Source organism: Pseudorasbora parva, chromosome 16 (genome assembly GCF_024679245.1).
Source record: "Pseudorasbora parva isolate DD20220531a chromosome 16, ASM2467924v1, whole genome shotgun sequence".
In the NCBI taxonomy this organism is placed as follows: Eukaryota; Metazoa; Chordata; class Actinopteri; order Cypriniformes; family Gobionidae; genus Pseudorasbora; species Pseudorasbora parva.
Genome location: NC_090187.1, coordinates 28552198 through 28570842, shown reverse-complemented (window position 1 = coordinate 28570842; position 18645 = coordinate 28552198). Strand labels below are relative to the sequence as shown.

Genomic DNA, 18645 nt, shown 5'->3' with positions numbered 1-18645 from the left:
TCACTAATCACTAAGAACATTATCTTGTATGTTTTAGTTATTGTTTAAAAATGATTCATTATTGTTGTTTTTATGTCCATTAATTATTATGAATATTATATGAATTAATTTACAATAAGGAATTCAGTCAGGAATTCTGGTAAGAAAATGTAAAAATACATAAATTATGAAGTAAAAATGAAATGAAATATTTGCAAAATGTTTTCTTAAGTTATAACTTCTTTGACATTATAAAACAGTTTTCTGATTGGTTGAGCCACATTCAAAGCAAAGCCATTTGTGTGTTGTCATATTATTTGACAAACGCGCTAGAAAGGTTTCGGTCCAATCGTCTAAAAGCTAAACCAAACATTTTACGAATGTTGCAATGTTCTCTTGCATCACACAAAGTGTTATTTAAAAAAAAAAATCTGTCATATTCAGTATATTCCTGCAACATATCATTATGTTGTGAAGTGTAAAAGCATTTTGTGCCATTGGTCCTTTCCACCAACTCACAAGCAAGCAGACATGTTTTACTGATGTTCCCATTAAGTTATGAAAAAGTAATTTCTGAATGTTCTCTTATTGTTTAAAATGTAAACCATTTTTTTTCTTGTTATGTAAACTTTAGAGAAAACATTAAGGGAAGGTTCCATTTTATATGTGTTCAAACATTATGGAGACATTACCTTTGAATCTCCTCTGAATGTTCTGAAACAAGCACTAGTAAGAAGTCACGTTTAAAAACATGAGATGAAACATCCGACTAAAACTCTGAACGAACGTGCTATTAATGTTACCGGAAGAATGTTTTAGAGAATCTTGCCAACGTTCTCTAAATTTCTCTCAGCACTCCCTGTTAGCTGGGACCTCACAGCATTACCACTGTCCCCTTCGTGGCCTTCTAAATCTCAAAATAAATAATACACACTATCTATATGAAAACTTTATGATAAGAAAGATGTGCGCTGATACGTACAGGCTGTGTGTGTCCCGTGTGCTACAGCAAAAACAAACACACTCATCACATACCGTGCTGTAAGGTTCTCTTTGGGCGCTTGGGTAACTGGGCCTGGAGCCAGTCTCTGCTTTGCCACCGTTGTCTCTCTCACACCCACTAATACTCGTTTGCCTGTGACAGAAGAATGTTTGCTCTGCTGGTGAATTGTCTCTATTGCTTTCTGTTCTCCAAGGTCAGATAAAAGACACGCGCCCTCCCCATCATTCCCACACAGTGTCATGCGCATGCATTTGTCACCTCATGTCAGAGATGATAAAATCCTTAGGAGTCTTTGTATGAACACACTATAGACACACATCTTGGTAATTGTCCTTCGGAGGTAGATTAACCCACACTTTGGGCTAAGACACTTACCAGATGGGATTACAGGAAAGGGTGACAAAGGAGAACGAGAGGACAAAACTTGATGTCCGTCTGATCAGTTAAACCAACAAAAGCAAAACAATCTCTTTTATTTAGAGCTAAATAAAAGTACAATTGTGTTAAGCCAAACCTTTGTAATGGGTTACATCTGCAGAAAAGAACCACTGGATTTTCAGAAAATGCACTTCAGAGCACTGAAATGTGACGTGTAAAACCTAAAGGAAATAGAATATTATGTCAGACAAATTATATTTGAACTGCAGACACATGGAAAGTTTAGTTATATCTGGCAACATACAAAGTTAATGATAAAATTATAATATTTATAATTATATATATATTATTTTTATATATTATTATTATATTTATATATTTATTTATTTTATATATTATTATTATTATTTTTTTTTTTACTATTGCCGTTGGTAAAAGACAATGCACTGTTTGTACACAGTGTGTAGGCTAAAAATAAATAATTTATTGAACGATTGAGTGGATGATGTCGCCATCTAGTGACCATGAACGAGACATTTTGATACACTCTGAAGATTGATACAATGGTAAACCAGCCATATATCCCATTTGTATTTTGTACTAAGTAGAAATGTATACATTAAAATAAAAGTACTGTCAGCGGGTGAAAATTAAACCTCATTACACTTTTTTAAAAGGCTCTTTTTAAACTGAGTGTCTTCATAATTGGACAAAAAATAGTAGGTACATTTTGAAACGTCAATATAAAAAATGTCACTCACTCTATCGCTATCGCTGTTAAAGAAATAATACAATTAAATAGCCTGCATAATTGACACAAAATAGTTCTGTCATGCTTTTCACAGCGTGGGCTAGACTTTTTGAGTGTGTTTGCAAACATTGATGACGTTCTGTTAGCATGGAAGCCACACTAAAACAATAAAAATCTAAATTCCGAGTTATAAGTCACATTTACTTTTTTTTCCTCGCATTTCCTCGCTTATATAACACAGTCGATCCTGCATAGAATTGCGAGTTCATATTTACTCTGACCAACCCTCCCCCCCCCCCTCACCTTCCTGATACTAACTCGCAATTGCAAGAAAAAAGACGTGCCTAAAAATGTATACGTTTACCTATATAAAACGTTATAGGTTTGAATATTTTTGCTATGGAAAAGATCTACCAGGACATGCTTCTCCAGACCAGCAGGAGTCAATATGGTTCCTTATCGCGCAGTGCTACCTTAACGACGTCCAAACCAAACGAAGAATCTCCTTCTTGACAACTTCCTGTACGGCAGAAACATGTGAGAAACGTGCATTACTACTACTGCACTGTTTTGGAGTCATTTATACCACAAGACCCTTAATATCATCGCGACTTGTATGTGACGGTGTTTGTCATATTCGGTAATCAACATTGTTGTTTTTAGAGACGTTTGTTGGCTGTGAAGAACAGTCGAGCTGACTCGTGGTGAAAATGCCTGCAGTCACTTTATTTGTCAGGAGATTACCTGAAACAGCCACCAATGATCATCTGGCAGAAGTATTCTCTGAAATAGGACCGCTGAAGAATTGCTTCATTGTCAGGAATAGGGGTAACGTTAAGGCTTAACTTCCCTTAAATCCCTATATTGTCAACATATGTAAACAGCATGAAATATGAAATTGTAATACATTTTTATGTGTGCTGTTTACAGAGACTGAAAAATGTCGTGGCTTTGGATACGTGACATTCTCTATGGAAGAAGATGCACAAAGGGCCATAAAAGAAGTCAAGGAGTATGACAAGCAGAAGATATTTGTAACTGTGGCCAAGAAAAAACCAGATGATAAGAAAAGGAGAAAGAAAGTGAAAACAGAAGAAGGTAAGATCCTCTTGCATACATTTTAAGCATGTTTTTATTTTATTTTGTATTTTTTGGTTTGGATTGGAAGAACTGAGTCTGAACTGTTCATGCAGATGCAGGAGATACAGATAAACCAGCTGAAACAAAGAAACCAGCAGAAAAAAAGAAATCAGAAGAAACCAAAAGTCCTGAAAAGTTTACAGGCATAAACAAGAAAAAATTGAAATCTCGGCTGATCATCAGAAATCTCAGTTTTAAGGTGAGTTGTCTAAATTCTGTTGTTTAAAGGGGCAATGCATAGTTTTGATGATTGATATTGGCTCTTACACTTGCGCTTTATGTGCAGTGTGAAGAAGATGATTTAAAGCAGATCTTCTCCAAGTTTGGAACCGTGCTTGAGGCCAAGATTCCTTTAAAACCAGGTAAATCTTTGACCAACAAGTGCATTTGACTGTTTAAAAGCATCTCTTAAGTTCTCTTTACCTGATGTTTTTCATACGGCCTTGGTTAGTTTTCATAGTGTCATGTTTGTGCAGATGGGAAGAAGCGAGGTTTTGCATTTGTGCAGTTCAATTCCACGTTAGAAGCTGGGAAAGCTCTCGCCGAGATGAACCTGAAGGAGATCAAAGGTGAGTCTTTCTCAAGACTGAACACCATTGCAGTGCTTCCACTATGGGGCCTCAGGAAACTTCCATGTCATAAAATTATTTAAATTGTCATTATTAATGTAATATTAACATGAATATTAAAAGGTTAGTTCACCCAAAAATGAAATTGATGTCATTAATGACTCATCCTAATGTTGTTCCACACCTGTAAGACCTCCGTTCATCTTCAGAACACAGTTTGTGATATTTTATATTTAGTCCGACAGCGTATTTCTAAGTGAAGGCACACTATACTGTCCATGTCCAGAAAGGGAATAAAAGCATCATCAAAGTAGTACATATGTGACATCAGATAGTTCATTAGAATCTTTTGGTATTGATTCATGATTTGGATCGCGTGTCAAACTGCTGAAATCACGTGACATTGGCGATCTGAATCATGAATCAATCCGCTGATTCATGACTGTTTGAATCTTTATTTGAGGTTTGAAGATGAATGGTATTAACGGTTTGCAACAACATGAGGGTGAGTAATTAATTTGACAGAAATTTATTTTTAGGTTGAACTAACCCTTTAATACAATTTCAAAATGGTCTGTACTAAAATGGAAGCTGCCTGTTTCTATTTTTTTATTAATAAAATGTTTTATTTGCCCCTCACAGACAGACAAGTGGCTGTGGATTGGGCTATTGCAAGGGACAAGTATCTCGCCACCCAATCAGCTTTACCAGCTGGTAATTTGTTCAGTAATTTTCACTTATTTATGTAGATGTGGTTGTAAAAAGCTTTGAAAGTGCATCTACCATCTATATTTTTGTAGTGAAGTGTATGGATATCTTGCAGGAACAATCAAAGAAGAGAATGTGAATTCTGAAGGTGCAGGAGCTGATGGGAATGAAGGTGCCAAGAAAAAGTAAGTGTTGAAAATGCAGCAGATCTGATTATGTGTGTTTAGGTAAATTCCTTTCAGTTAAAATCAGGTCTGTTGTGTAAAGGTCTATATCACAAGAAGAGAAGGATGAATCCGAGTCAGAGAAAGAGGACGATTCAGAGGATGACGACAATGCAAAAAATGAATCTCAGCAAACAGATAGTGATGCGAGCGAGCCAGAAGATGATGATGATGACGACGATGATGATGATGATGATGATGACGATGATGACGACGATGATGACGATGACAATGAAGGAAAAAGTGAAGGTAAGATTAATTTATTAATAGACAACAAACATAAGGTCCATTTCACACGTTACATTTGCAGTGCGTATGCAGTACCAGTTTTTTTCTGTGCCCATGTTTAAAAGGTCACTGTGTTCTCATTGCACGCGGACATGGTCCGGCAGTGCCTTCTAGGACTGGGGTGTATGCAGGCAGCAGTGATAGTTTCTGCACCAAGTCTATTTTTGCTGTAACAACACATTGTTTATGGCCAAAATGAACATGATTGACACAAAAATGTAGTAATTTCACCATAAATGCATATGATTAAAGGGTTAATTTATCCAAAAATGAAAATTCTGTCATTAATTACTCACCATCATGTTGTTCCAAACCTGTAAGACCTTCATTCATCTTCGGAACACAAATTAAGATATTTTTGATGAAATCAGAGCGCTCTCTGACCCCTCCATAGACAGCTATTTAATTAACACTTTCAAGGCCTAGAAAGGTAGGAAATACATTGTTAAAATAGTCAATGTGACTCCAGTAGTTCAATCTTATTTTTATAAAGTGACAAAAATACTTTTTGTGCACAAAAAATAATAATACTTGTTTTAACAATTAATTCAGACTCATACGCTGTTGACAGTATAATGTCATACCATACATGTAATGTGTCCGTTAAATTTCTATCCACAGCTCTTCAAAAGAAGAAGCGAGACCCTCTTCCTTCAGATGTCAATGAGGGAAAAACCGTCTTCATCAGGTGAGAATCATATTCTGTTGTATAGATGTTTTTTTTCTAAACTTGTCAAACATTTGTACCAAACTACACAGCAATTCTGTATACAAGCAGTTGTTTCAAATAGGAATTTATGTTTTCATTTTCATCTTTCTTTTAATTTGGTGTTCTATCAGAAATCTGTCTTTTGACACGGATGAAGAGGGTTTGGAGGAAGTTTTGTTGCAGTTTGGCGAGCTAAATTATATATGTGTGGTGATGAACGCAGCCACAGGATATTCAAAAGGTATTTTCAGTCACCATAACCATGGCCTGTGTTGAATTTAAGTACCTCATTCATAGTTATTCTCTCTCTTTAAATGTCTGGCTGTGTAGGCTGTGCTTTTGCTCAGTTCAAAAGTAAAGAAGCGGCAGAGAAGTGTATGGCTGCTGCTGCTCAAGATGAAAAAGAGGTGAGTTCACTGTCCTGCAGCTCTAGTAAGAGTTGCTGTTCTTATATATTCAACATATGATAAGAGTAAATATAGGATTGTTGTGCTGATACAGATGTGTATTTCAGTTTGGTGGCATTAAGGTTGATGGCAGGAGACTGAACATTTTGCCAGCCGTAAATCGAGAAGATGCTGCAAAATTAAAGGACAAGAAAGTGAAAACTCACACAGGCACCAGGAACCTTTACCTTGCCAGAGAGGGCTGTAAGTGAAGCCAGTCACAAAATGCTGCCCGTCAACTGACCACTAACAGAGCTTCATTTTAGTTTGCCAATACAAGTAAAGGGCCTTTTTACACCTGTTATTAAGAAGCGTTTTCGTCACTCTAATCACAAGTGGATGTTGCTAAACACAGGTCTAAACTGGGTCTAAAACGTTTAGAGCTTGTCCACTTTTGACCACTTCCAGAGGTAGTCAAAAATGCACTAGACTGGATTGTTTTCATAGTGTAAACACCAGAGTAGGGATGTGACGGTGAGGAAATGTTCCCACTGGTTAATCGATGTGTGACAACAATGGTAAAACCGGTATAAGCAGCGGGGGCTTTTAAATTGTTCATTCTAAACCGAAAGTAAAATGCACACAGCCGCTCGTCCTATAAATGTAAAGATTTGAAAAGGCCCATACATTTACCCACCAATAGACTTTCCCCTTGGAAAAATCAGGACAGAAGTGGTCAAAAGTGGACTAAAACACCAGGGCCCGTATTCATGAAAAATCTATGTAAAAAGTAGCTCCTACTGACAATTCTAAGAAAATTCTTAGAAAGATGGGTGTTTTTACTCTAAATTAAAGTAAAAATTCTAATAAAGAAAAAAAGTAATTTGGAAAGCATTCTAAACCTTAAAAGAGGTCTTAAGTATTAGGAGTACGAATGAGGACTTTTTCTAGCAGCAGAGAAAATGGACAAACACAAAGAGGGACAAATTAAATCGTGCAAGGATCATGTTTGTGAGCGATCTTATTAGTGATGTGGCAGCTAACATATCCGCCACTGTGCAGCAATGCCATAGCAGCAGAAATTGAAGTAATCACTACATTAACATGTTTGGCAACTAGAAAAATGGAACCATGTAGCAGTGATGATTTGGGTCTTTCACAACCTTCTATAAATAAAGTTGTATCGCTGTTCATTTCCTATCAAATACATTAAGTTCGCAATTAACAGCATGGTAAATCAAAAATAGAGTAAATATATACAGTGAGGAAAATATGTATTTGCAAAAGTATTTGCAATTTTGGGAATAGCCCAATCCCTGCTATTTTGCAAGTTCTCATACTTGGAAATCATGGAGGGGTCTGAAATTGTCATCGTAGGTGCAAGTCCACTGTGAGAGACACAATCTAAAAAAAAAATCCAGAAATCACAATATATGATTTTTTTACTGTTTATATGTATGATACAGCTGCAAATAAGTATCTGAACACCTGTCTATCATCTAGAATTCTGAACATCAAAGACCAGTTAGTCTGCCTTTAAAATATCCACCTCCACTCCATTTATTATCCTAAAATAGATGCACCTGTTTGAGGTTGTTAGCTGCATAAAGATACCTTTCCACCCTTATACAATCAGTAAGAATCTGCTAACATGGCCAAGTCATAGCATGGCACTACTAACATGGCCAAGACCAAAGAGCTGTCCAAAGACACTAGAGACAAAATTGTACACCTCCACAAGGCTGCAAAGGGCGCCGGGGAAATGTCCAAGCAGCTTAGTGAAAAAAGGTCCACTGTTGGAGCAATCATTAGAAAATGGAAGAAGCTAAACATGACTGTCAATCTCCCTCGGATGGGCTCTCCATGCAAGATCTCACCTCGTGGGGTCTCAGTGATCCTAAGAAAAGTGAGAAATTAGCCCAGAACTATACGGGAGGAGCCGGTCAATGACCTGAAAATAGCTTGGACTACCATTTCCAAGGTTACCGTTGTTAATAAACTAAGACGTCATGGTTTGAAATCAGGCATGGCACGGAAGGTTCCCCTGCTTAAACCAGCACATGTCCTGGCCCGTCTTAAGTTTGCCAATGACCATTTGGATGATCCAGAGGAGTCATGCAAGATAGTCAGATGAGACCAAAATATAACTTTTTGGTCATAATTCCACTAAACGTGTTTGGAGGAAGAAGAATGATGAGGAACATCCCAAGAACACCATCCCTACTGTGAAGCATTGGGGTGGTAGCATCATGCTTTGGGGGTGTTTTTCTGCACATGGGACAGGGTGACTGCACTGTATTAAGGAGAGGATGACCGGGGCCATGTATTGCGAGATTTTGGGGAACAACCTTCTTCACTCAGTTAGAGCATTGAAGTTGGGTTGAGGCTGTGTCTTCCAACATGACAATGACCAGAAGCACACAGCCAGGATAATCAAGGAGTGGCTCTGTAAGAAGCATATCGAGGTTCTGGCGTGGTCTAGCCAGTCTCCAGACCTAAACCCAATAGAGAATCTTTGGAGGAAGCTCAAACTCTGTGTTTCTCAGCGACAGGCCAGAAACCTGACTGATCTAGAGAAGATCTGTGTGGAGGAGTGGGCCAAAATCCCTCCTGCAGTGTGTGCAAACCTGATGAAAAACTACAGGAAACGTTTGACCTCTGTAATTGTAAACAAAGGCTACTGTACCAAATATTAACAATGATTTTCTCAGGTGTTCAAATACTTATTTGCAGCTGTATCATACAAATAAATAGTAAAAATAATCATATATTGTGATTTTTCTGGATTTTTAAAATTTTGTTTTTTAGATGTCTCTCAGTGGACATGCACCTAAGATGATTTCTATGATTTCCAAGTGTGGGAACTTGCAAAATAGCAGGGTGTTCAAATACTTATTTTCCTCACTGTGTGTGTGTGTGTGTGTGTGTGTGTGTGTGTGTGTGTGTGTGTGTGTAAAATATCAGGTTGTGCAAAAATATGCTGTAAATTAAAATCTTAACAGATGACTGTCATAACATGGCCATTGGCAATCTAAAACTGTTTTCAGCTTGGCTCTAGCAGCTTTAGAAAGGCATGTCCTCATATGTAATGCATTTTTCATAAGTACCTGTTTATCACAAAAACGCGTGTGTGTGTGTGTGGGTGGGTAGATCAGTAATATACTCGAAATTTGAGCAAGTCAGTATATAGTGAGTTGCTCTCTGATCGGCCTTGAATCACTCTTAAGACAAGACTCCTATGTTGAAGTTTATAAGGTAAATTAGGAGCTTTCTGAGATGATTCTTAGAGGCTTTAACAATACGGGCCCTGGTGTAAACAGGAATGTTTTCCTTATCGACTTGTGATCCGATTGACCAGAATGCATCTTAATACGTGCACCAGGATTAACTCTTGCACTTTCTCTAGTAATCCGTCCTGGATCCAAGGCTGCAGAGGATGTTTCAGAATCTGACATGGCCAAGAGAACAAGAGTGAGTGCAGAAAATTTGTTTTTCGTTTTTATTTTTATTAGCTTTTATGAGTATTTCTATAAAGCTTTAATACATGTTTATTTCAAATTTATATTTAGCAATTTTAGTTTTTCAGCTTAAATTTATTTCAGTGAGCTACAAACACAACATTCCTACTTTTTTGTGTATGTTTTTCATCTAATATTTGTATTTTTTTTAAATTACAGAATTACAAATTAATAGTAGCGACACTGATTTTAATACATTTAAATCAGTACTGTTTTTGTTTCCTTCACATTTACATTCACAAGTAGAAAAACAATAAATTAATCACTCTGTTTATGGATGGTGTCTATACTTTGTTTTTATTTATTCTTTTAAACACCTGACAGCACTTTCTCACACAAAAATGTGAAATGGAACTTACATATGTTACGTTGTATTAACAGTTGTGCTGTCAAAGTAAAAAATAAAATTAATGAAAGCATTGATTTCAAGATGCTTTCCATCACTATGGCAGATAAAAATAAGGTATCTGTTATATGATAATGCTAGGTGTAAAGGAGGTAAAATAATTTTTTATATCATGTTTTCTGATTTTGTGTGTATGTGTGTGTTGTCAGATTGAGGAGCTGAAAAGAGCAAAGTTAAAGGACGTTCATGTGTATGTGTCTAAAACACGTCTGTGTGTTCATAACCTGCCCAAGAGCCTCAACCAGCCTAAATTTCGCAAACTCTGCTTATCTGCTGCTGGTGGTAAAGGCATCCGCATCACTGAGGTAATTTCCTTTTTCCCACGTCACATCCTTTTTATTTTGTTGTTTAAAAAGCCGGTTCTAACTGCACACCAAAATTCAAAGCAATGTTGATTTTAAAAAAAGAAAAGAAATAGAGACGTCTTCACACAGTTTTATCTAGTAACACTAGAGGGCAGGACTGTTGTTTGGGTATGATCTGGAGGTTTCACTGTCTAGTTTGTTAGTAGTCATTTAGCTGACTCCTAAAAAGTTTTATTTAATGAACAAAGAAGCAGCTTTTGTAGGGTTCTGCAACCTCTTGATTGCACATTAGGTTTCAGGGGCTGTTTATTTACTTTTTGAGGAATGCCACACACAAAATATTACGACCTGACATATCACTGAAATTAACTAGTCTCAGATAGAACCTCTCCTTCTGTCTTTCAGGCATCTTGCATGTCAGAAAGATAAATGTTAAAAAAAAAAACATTTAATAAATTTGTCTTTTAATTTGAGTTGTTTTCATCAAATTGTTGCTTCCCAGGAATATATATATACATTGTAGTTAAAGTGTTGAAAACAAACAAGATTTTGGTTTTCTGTCATTATTTACTTAGCCTCAATTTGTTCCAAACCTATATGAGTTTAATTCTTCTGCTGAACACAAAAGAAGATATTTTGAAGAATATGGGTAACCAAATAGTTACTTAATATAGGGACTCCTTGATTTCCATAGTATGGAAAAAATAGCACCCATCAACTCTTTGGTCACTGACATTGTTCAAAATATCTTAAATTTGTGTTTAGCAGAAGTAAGAAATGAATGTAGGTTTGGAAGAAACTGAGGGTGAGTAATTGATGACATCATTTTTGGGTGAACTATTCTTTTTAGTTGTTCTAAATGAGTGCAGTGTTAATGACTGAAATTGCCACCAGCACTTCTACCTGCAACTTACACCAGATATCTCTGTATACATGTACCTACAGTGTCGTGTGATGTATGACAAGAAGCCTATTCGGGGTAAGGTGATCGGTCGTTCCCTAGGATATGGCTTTGTGGAGTTTAAAGAACATGAACATGCTCTACTAGCCCTACGTCACCTTAACAACAACCCGGACATCTTTGGATCCCAAAAGGTAGACCACCACACATTTTGTTGTCATTCAAATGCCTGATTTGGGAACCAATTCTCATTGTTTGCTAGGAGCATTGGAAGAAAAAAAGGGATATTAGATAACCTGTTTATTGTTCTATCAAGTCAAAATATTCCTAGAAAGAGATGTAGGACCCTGCAGCGACTGTCTTAATTCCTAGAAGTATTCCAGCTATGTTCAGGGTCATTGCATTAGGGGATGATATTAGATGATGTTAGTTACTGCTTGCTAGTGTGTAAACACACTTTGAGGGCCTGTTTTTAAGGGCTTCAGTGCCAGATTCACAGCAGTGGCCATTATGTGTTTAGCAAAGGAGGAAAAAGGAACGTACTCGAAAACAAATCAAACCACGTGTCTGTCTGCCAATCTTTCCACACGTCCTACAAACACACATTCCTCTGACAATCAGTGGAATGTGTTTTGGTCTATTAAATGTAACTTCTCAAGAATAAGATGAATCGTTCTGTTCACAAACACTTGTGGTGAAGACTCATAGCCATTTTATTTAATATAAATTGGAAAAAGCTTTAGCATTGAGCAATAATTGAGGATTGAGCAAGAACAGTGTTGACGTATTAATGTTTAAAGTAATTTTCTGTGTCATTCCTGTCAGAGACCTATAGCGGAGTTCTCTCTGGAGGATGGCAGGAAGCTGAAACTTAAAGCCATACGCCAGCAAAAGAGCAAGGTGAGGCTTGGTTGCATCTTAAAGAAAGAATTCCCTAAATTCAAATCATTGATTGAGGCCTTTATGTGCTTTTCCATACAAGCAACTCCAACAAGACCGCAAAACAGGAGGGCCGCCACAGCATCCTTCAGAAAAGATGAAAGGTCCCCTGCGGAAAGGAAATGTGGCTAATGTTGATAAACAGGGTAAGGCTCAAGGAAGCCAATACTCTGGTTTTAGGACCAAACCAGAGGTGGAGCACGTAGAACTGAAAGATGGCAAAAAACGGCAGAAGGTTCTGCACATGCCTTCACATAGAGGCCCAAAAATCAGGTATGATTCAATGTGCATGTAAATCTGAACCAGTAATTAATCAAGAAAAAGAGTATTATGTACAATGACCCTCGCACTATGCCTCTATTCCTTAGGCAACGTGATAAAGGGAAACAGCCCATGGTGCAACCCAAGAAACCAAAGAAAGGGCCCAGCAGAAAAGAGAGAAATATGTCTACTTTCACTGAGAAACCTGGCATAAACAGGAAACAGGCAAGTCAAAGAGTTTGAGAGAGAGAGAGAGAGAGAGAGAGAGAGAGAGAGAGAGAGTGTGTGTGTGTATATATTATAAGTGGTGGGCCGTTATCGACGTTAACTTGCTGCATTAACGCGAGACTCTTATCGGGCGATTAAAAAAAATAACGCCGTTAATCTATTCTCAAAGTTGGGTTGGGAGCTGGGTATATACCAGCGTTTCTAACCGGGGTGCTGCGGCGGGCAGGGGTGCCGTCTGACAAGAGCAGGGGTGCCATGTAAAAGCACTTGCACCGCGGTTCATCTCACATCTGATGATGCATCTTTAATATGGGTTGTAACTTGAAAATAATGCTTTATGTATGTTTCTGTCAATGGATACACATGCTGGCTTCTCAGTGATGCACTAAAACAACAGCGAAAATAAAAGAAAAACGTGGACAAAGCGGCCTCTCTTTGTAAACTGTTCAGTGCATGCAAGTGCTGCCCTATGTCTGAATGTATGTCAACATGTCCATCTTGATGAGCACCCAAGCAGACATAGTCTGAATATGCCTTAAGTGAACTTCATACAGTCGATAAAGACGACGCATATCCCTGCATTAGGTCTTAAAGGGGCAGTAGCCTTTACTGCTCTGTTTAATGTCAAACAGAAGATAAGGACATCACTCACTGCTCTTGATTGAATAGCTTGTGTAAGTTTAATAAGGATGAATCTTTAATTTAAACAGTGAAATATGCAGTTATTTTACATTTGATTACTTTATTCAATTTCTTTACCTAAACACTAATGTTAGATAAACCTGAAAAGCATTGTTTATTTCAGTATATTTGCTCAAAATCTTCAAAATTAATCTAGATTAAAAAAATAATAATAATGTCCACCTCTCATAAAGCCAAAAAGGATGCTAATGCTGCCATTGAAGCAAGTTATGTGGTGAGTGAGCTGATCGCAAAAGCAGGAAAGCCATTCACTGAAGGGCAGTTTATGAAGTACTGCATGTTAAAAGTTACTGATATTTTATGTCCAGAAAAGAAGAGCTTGTCAACAATCTCTCTATCGGCAAACACAGTGGCAGAGCGGATAACCGAGTTGTCGAGTTACATTTATGACCAGTTGTGCGGCAAAGCTAGAGATTTCACTGCATACTCTGTGGCCCTTGACGAAAGCACAGACATTGCTCAAGCTAACCATTTTCATCAGAGGTATTAATGACCAATTTGAAGTGACAGAGGAATTGCTGAGTTTGTGTCCAATGCATGGCCGTACTACAGCCAAAGAGTGCGCAAGTTTGCCGTGGAACAGACTGGTAGGCATTACCACTGATGGTGCTCCGTCTGTGACAGGCAAGAAAAATGGACTGTAGCGCTGGTACAACGAAAGCTAGAAGAGGAACATGCAGATCCAGCAGTTGATCTGCACTGCATTATACACCAACAGGCACTGTGCAGCAAATGCTTGAAATATGAACTTGTCATGTCTGTTGTCCTGAAATTTATCAATTATATCCGGTCAAAGAGTTTACAGCACTGCCAGTTTCAGGCCCTTTTAGAAGAAATTAACTCAACATATGGTGTTGTACTTTACTTCACTGAGGTGTGCTGGCTCAGCAGGGGGAATGTCCTGAAGACATTTTTTTGAGTTAAGAGCAGAGGTGAAGAGATTCATGGATAATGGCAGAATGGATGTTCATGAATTTGATGATGCTAAATGGGTCATGGACCTTGCATTCCTAGTGGACATAACACAGGAGCTGAACATTCTTAACCTGAAACTCCAGGGTCTTTGTCAGCTCATCACAGCAGCATATGAAAGTGTGAAAGCCTTCTCCACAAAACTGAGATTGTGGAAAACTCTTTCTGCACTGTCATTTCACAACATGCAGATCTCTTGTGGAGGAGGGCACATAATTCAGTGGTGATGAATTTGCCTGTGCTATTGAAAACCTACTGCAGGAATTTGATCCGTGTTTTGCTGACTTCAAGGCACACCCTGACACTTTCCAACTGTTTGCAGATCCTTTCTCAGCTGACGTGGAGAGTGTCCCAAGTTTGTTGCAAATGGAACTTACTCAATTGCAGTGCAACAGTGAGCTAAAAAACTACATTCAGAGAGACACAGCGAAAAGCAGACACGACTGGACAGTTTCTGAAAGAATTACCTCCATGCTTCCCAGAACTGTCCAGAGTGTTCAGTCGGGTAATGTGCCTTTTGGAAGCACATATCAGTGTGAGAAACATTTCTCAACTATGAACTTCAATAAATGCAAGGACAGGTCCAGGCTTAGTGATGTCCATCTTGAAGCTGCACTTAGGGTTTTAACTGAGACCTTAATCAAGGCAAACGTGACTCAGTTGTGTGAGCAGAAACGCTGGCATGTGTCTGGCAAGAAATAGAATAGTCTGCAAATATATTCAGTGATTGCATGTGTTCTCTGCAAGGTTGTTTGTTTTATGCAAGGTTTTGACCTTTAAATTATTTAAATTAAAATAAAGTAAGGTAAAAATATTTGCACTAACTGTACAAAAAATATATCTGTCCCTCCAGGATTTCGTGATGTTGCGATCGCAACTATTAACGCAACTTCAAAAAATCCCCATGAATTCAGTGCGACTCGCAATTTTGACCAATCACCACAACTTTTCTGCAACTTTGACCAATCATCGTGGTCTCCTGCTAAGTGGCATCATACGTCAGCATGCTATATAAGTCATTTGTTTTGCCTTTTTATAAGGATTTTCTAAAGATTAGTTTTGTTCTCCTTATCAATATCCTTTTTAATTTGTAATGATATAATGATTGAAATAAATGATGAGGGTGTTCCATGCTAGCAGCTAGGCGAGCATTATAATGTGTGTTACAAAGTTGTCTCTGAAGTAAAGGCTAGACTACAATAGAGCAGATGGTGAACAGTGTTTTCTGTGGGACATGATAAGTCCCTTTGGGGTGCACTTTGGGCTTTTTTTTAACTTTATAAACCTTTAACATAAACAAAAAAGATATTATAACACAATAAAGAACAGGGGAAAAGCAAAAAAGCATGATGAGCACTTTAAGTAAAAATTGATCTACCTTTGCCGTTTTAACCAAGAAAAACAAATCGCAACTTTTAAGAAAAGTGGTCGCAACATCAGGCATTTTAGGCTGCAACAATCACAAAAAAGGCCAGCGAAATCCTGGAGGGACTGAGATTATATATATATGCATGCTGTTTTTTTTTTCTTTTTTACTAAATTCTATTACTAACATCACAGCAAATAAAGTATATTTCCAGAAATAGTGTGCTTACAATCACAGCAATAACCTCCAGCCAATCTGAGTTTGAGACCACTGACTTAAATGGATAGTTCACCCTGAAATGAAAATAAAACCATCTTTTACTCACCCTGCTGTTGTTCCAATGCCTTATGTCCCTCTATCTTGTTCAGACCTCAAAAAGAGAATTTTTTAAAAACATCCTGCACACGCTCCTCCATATAATGGCAGTAAATGGCAACCAGGCTAAAGCGTTCAAAAAGGACACAAAAGTATCATGTAATGATACAGTGAGACGCGTGGCGTATATGGAAAGTGTTCAGGGGGCATATTTCTAGGTTTTGCCTTGTAATTAATAAGAACCCTTATTAATCAGTCAAAATACTCAGCTTGGCTGTTACTGTTTTGCATTCCTGCAGCCAGCAGCCGCTCATGCTTACCATTACTCGCACTTATTTGCACTGTACAGAAAAATGTATGCAGAATTTTAAGGTCCCGATGAGAAGTTTTTCAGCGGCAGGAACTGGGAGACTAGTCAGGATCGAGGGAAAAATGAATGCTGCAATACATTCAGACATCCTTGATGAAAACTTGCTCCAGAGCGTTCTGGACCTCAGACTGGAGTGAAGGTTCATCTTCCAATAGGACAACGACCCTAAATACACAGCCAAAATAACAAAGGAGTGGCTAAGGGACAACTCTGTGAATGTCCTTGAGTGGCCCAGCCAGAGCCCAGACTTGAACCTGATTGAACATCTCAGGAGAGATCTGAAAATGGCTGTGCACAGACTCTCCCCATCCAACCTGATGGAGCTTGAGAGGGCCTTTAAAGAACAATGGAAGAAACTTACATTTATGCATTTAGTAGACGCTTTTATCCAAATCGACTTACAACTCAGGAGTACAGGAAGCGATCTGTCAAGAGTAAAAAAAAAAATGCAAAAAGTGCCCTAAATACCAAGATTTGTATACTACTCAGAGTAGCAAAAAAGAGAAGAAAATAAAAATAGAGAGGAAGAGTTTAGATTTTTTATTTATTTTTTATGATAAGGTTAAGTGCTTAAGGATTACCTTAAGGATACGGTAAATCAAAGGGAAGAGATGAGTTTTTACCTGTCTTTTGAATGAAGCTTCCCAAAAATAGGTGTGCCAAGCTTGTTAACATCATACTCAAAAAGACTTGAGGCTGTAATTGGTGCCAAAAGTGCTTCAACAAAGTATTGAGCAAAGGCTTTCGAAGATTTCAAAAAAACTTTTCACATTGTCATTATGGGGTATTATTTGTAGAATTTTAAGGGATATTATGAATTTAATAAATTTTAGAATAAGGCTGTAACATAACAAAATGTGGAAAAAGTGAAGCATTGTGAATACTTTCTGGATACACTATATAGAAGCAATTAGATGTAACTATTTAGATGCATTTTAATATAGCAGGACATAACGCTGAGGATAGCCCAGTAGTGTTGTGTATATAAACGGTACAACATATTGTTTAGAACATTTAGACATTTTTTTTGTTTTAATATCACCAGTTCATCTTGTTACGTTATGTCTATTGTATTTATTTTTATTTTTTTGTACAATTCTTATGTATATTTATTCTGTTTCAGAATGGAAAACCTGCAAAGAGGATGTTCCAGAGCAGAGAGGATGCTCGCTTTGACAGTTTGGTGGACCAGTACAAAAAGAAAATGATGGGCAAATCAAACACTAAGACTGTAGTCAAGAAGAACAAATGGTTCAGCTGATGTGAGAGAAAGAAACATGAAATCTTCTCAGAGGAGGACTGAATTTAATACTTTGGCTCTGTTTGAGTTTTTTAAACTGAAAATAAAAAAGGTTTTTCAACATGTGATATTTTTTGGTTGCTACGGAGGAATATTTCTTCTAAAGATATTTTAAAAAATCAGAGATGGTTTCAATATTTAACAGACTGTTTAATGCTTATTGGTTTGGACGTCTCTTGAACTACGTGTTTATCAAGAGAGTTCCATGCCAAGTTTCATGTTTCCTGCCGCTTTTGGCACAGAGTTTTTTTAACATTACAAAGATAGAGCTTTTGTAGACAGTCGTCAGCTGTTGTCAATATGGACTTTAACTGCTCTCAAGGTTTAAAAACAGGTGTACTTGATTTAAATGCCAGCAGGCATCCCTGTCTTCCCTTATTAAATAAGTTATGAAATGCACCCTTGTTGACAATGTCTGAAAAAAAATAAACTTGCTTGTGGTTTTATTCCTTTTTTCTTTTCTTTTTTTAAATTTTCTTTTAAATGCATTTGTGGTTTATTTTAATGACTAAAATGTCTAGAGCGGGTTTGCTTGTGGCCAATATACAATATACAAAAATGCTAAATAGAACACTTGCATGCATTTATTTAAAAAGTACCAAAATGTTTTCAGTTGAACAAACAAAGCTATAGATTTTCAACCTTACAAAATGGGGGCTGGCCAAAAGGAACATAATATTTGACTAATAATATCAAAATGGTTAATTTAGTTATGTATTCAATTAAATGATATTGCATGTATTTATGTTGTATGGTCAAAAAAAGGCTGTAATTGATAGATTTATCTGAAAAACCATTCCAATGCTGCATCTTCAATTTTGAGTTTCGCTGGAAAACACTGGAAAAATTATGACCAAGAAAAAAAGTCACTGTATGAGTATGAGAAAATCACATCTAATAAGAAGTCAAGCCAACTGTGCAAACTGC

General features: G+C 37.3%; 1 protein-coding gene across 1 annotated transcript; it reads left to right on the top strand.

The window, feature by feature from the left end:
* Positions 1-2613: 2613 nt before the first annotated feature.
* On the top strand, positions 2614-18164 carry rbm28 (RNA binding motif protein 28). Its single transcript, XM_067420166.1, has 19 exons — positions 2614-2939; positions 3042-3209; positions 3305-3450; positions 3538-3613; positions 3728-3820; positions 4463-4534; positions 4644-4713; positions 4796-4995; positions 5662-5728; positions 5881-5990; positions 6080-6156; positions 6264-6399; positions 9542-9606; positions 10209-10364; positions 11310-11459; positions 12091-12165; positions 12248-12477; positions 12573-12690; positions 17542-18164. The coding sequence occupies exons 1-19, from the start codon at positions 2822-2824 to the stop codon at positions 17677-17679; spliced, it is 2265 nt and encodes a 754-aa protein (XP_067276267.1). The 5' UTR covers positions 2614-2821; the 3' UTR covers positions 17680-18164.
* The last annotated feature ends 481 nt before the right edge of the window (positions 18165-18645 follow it).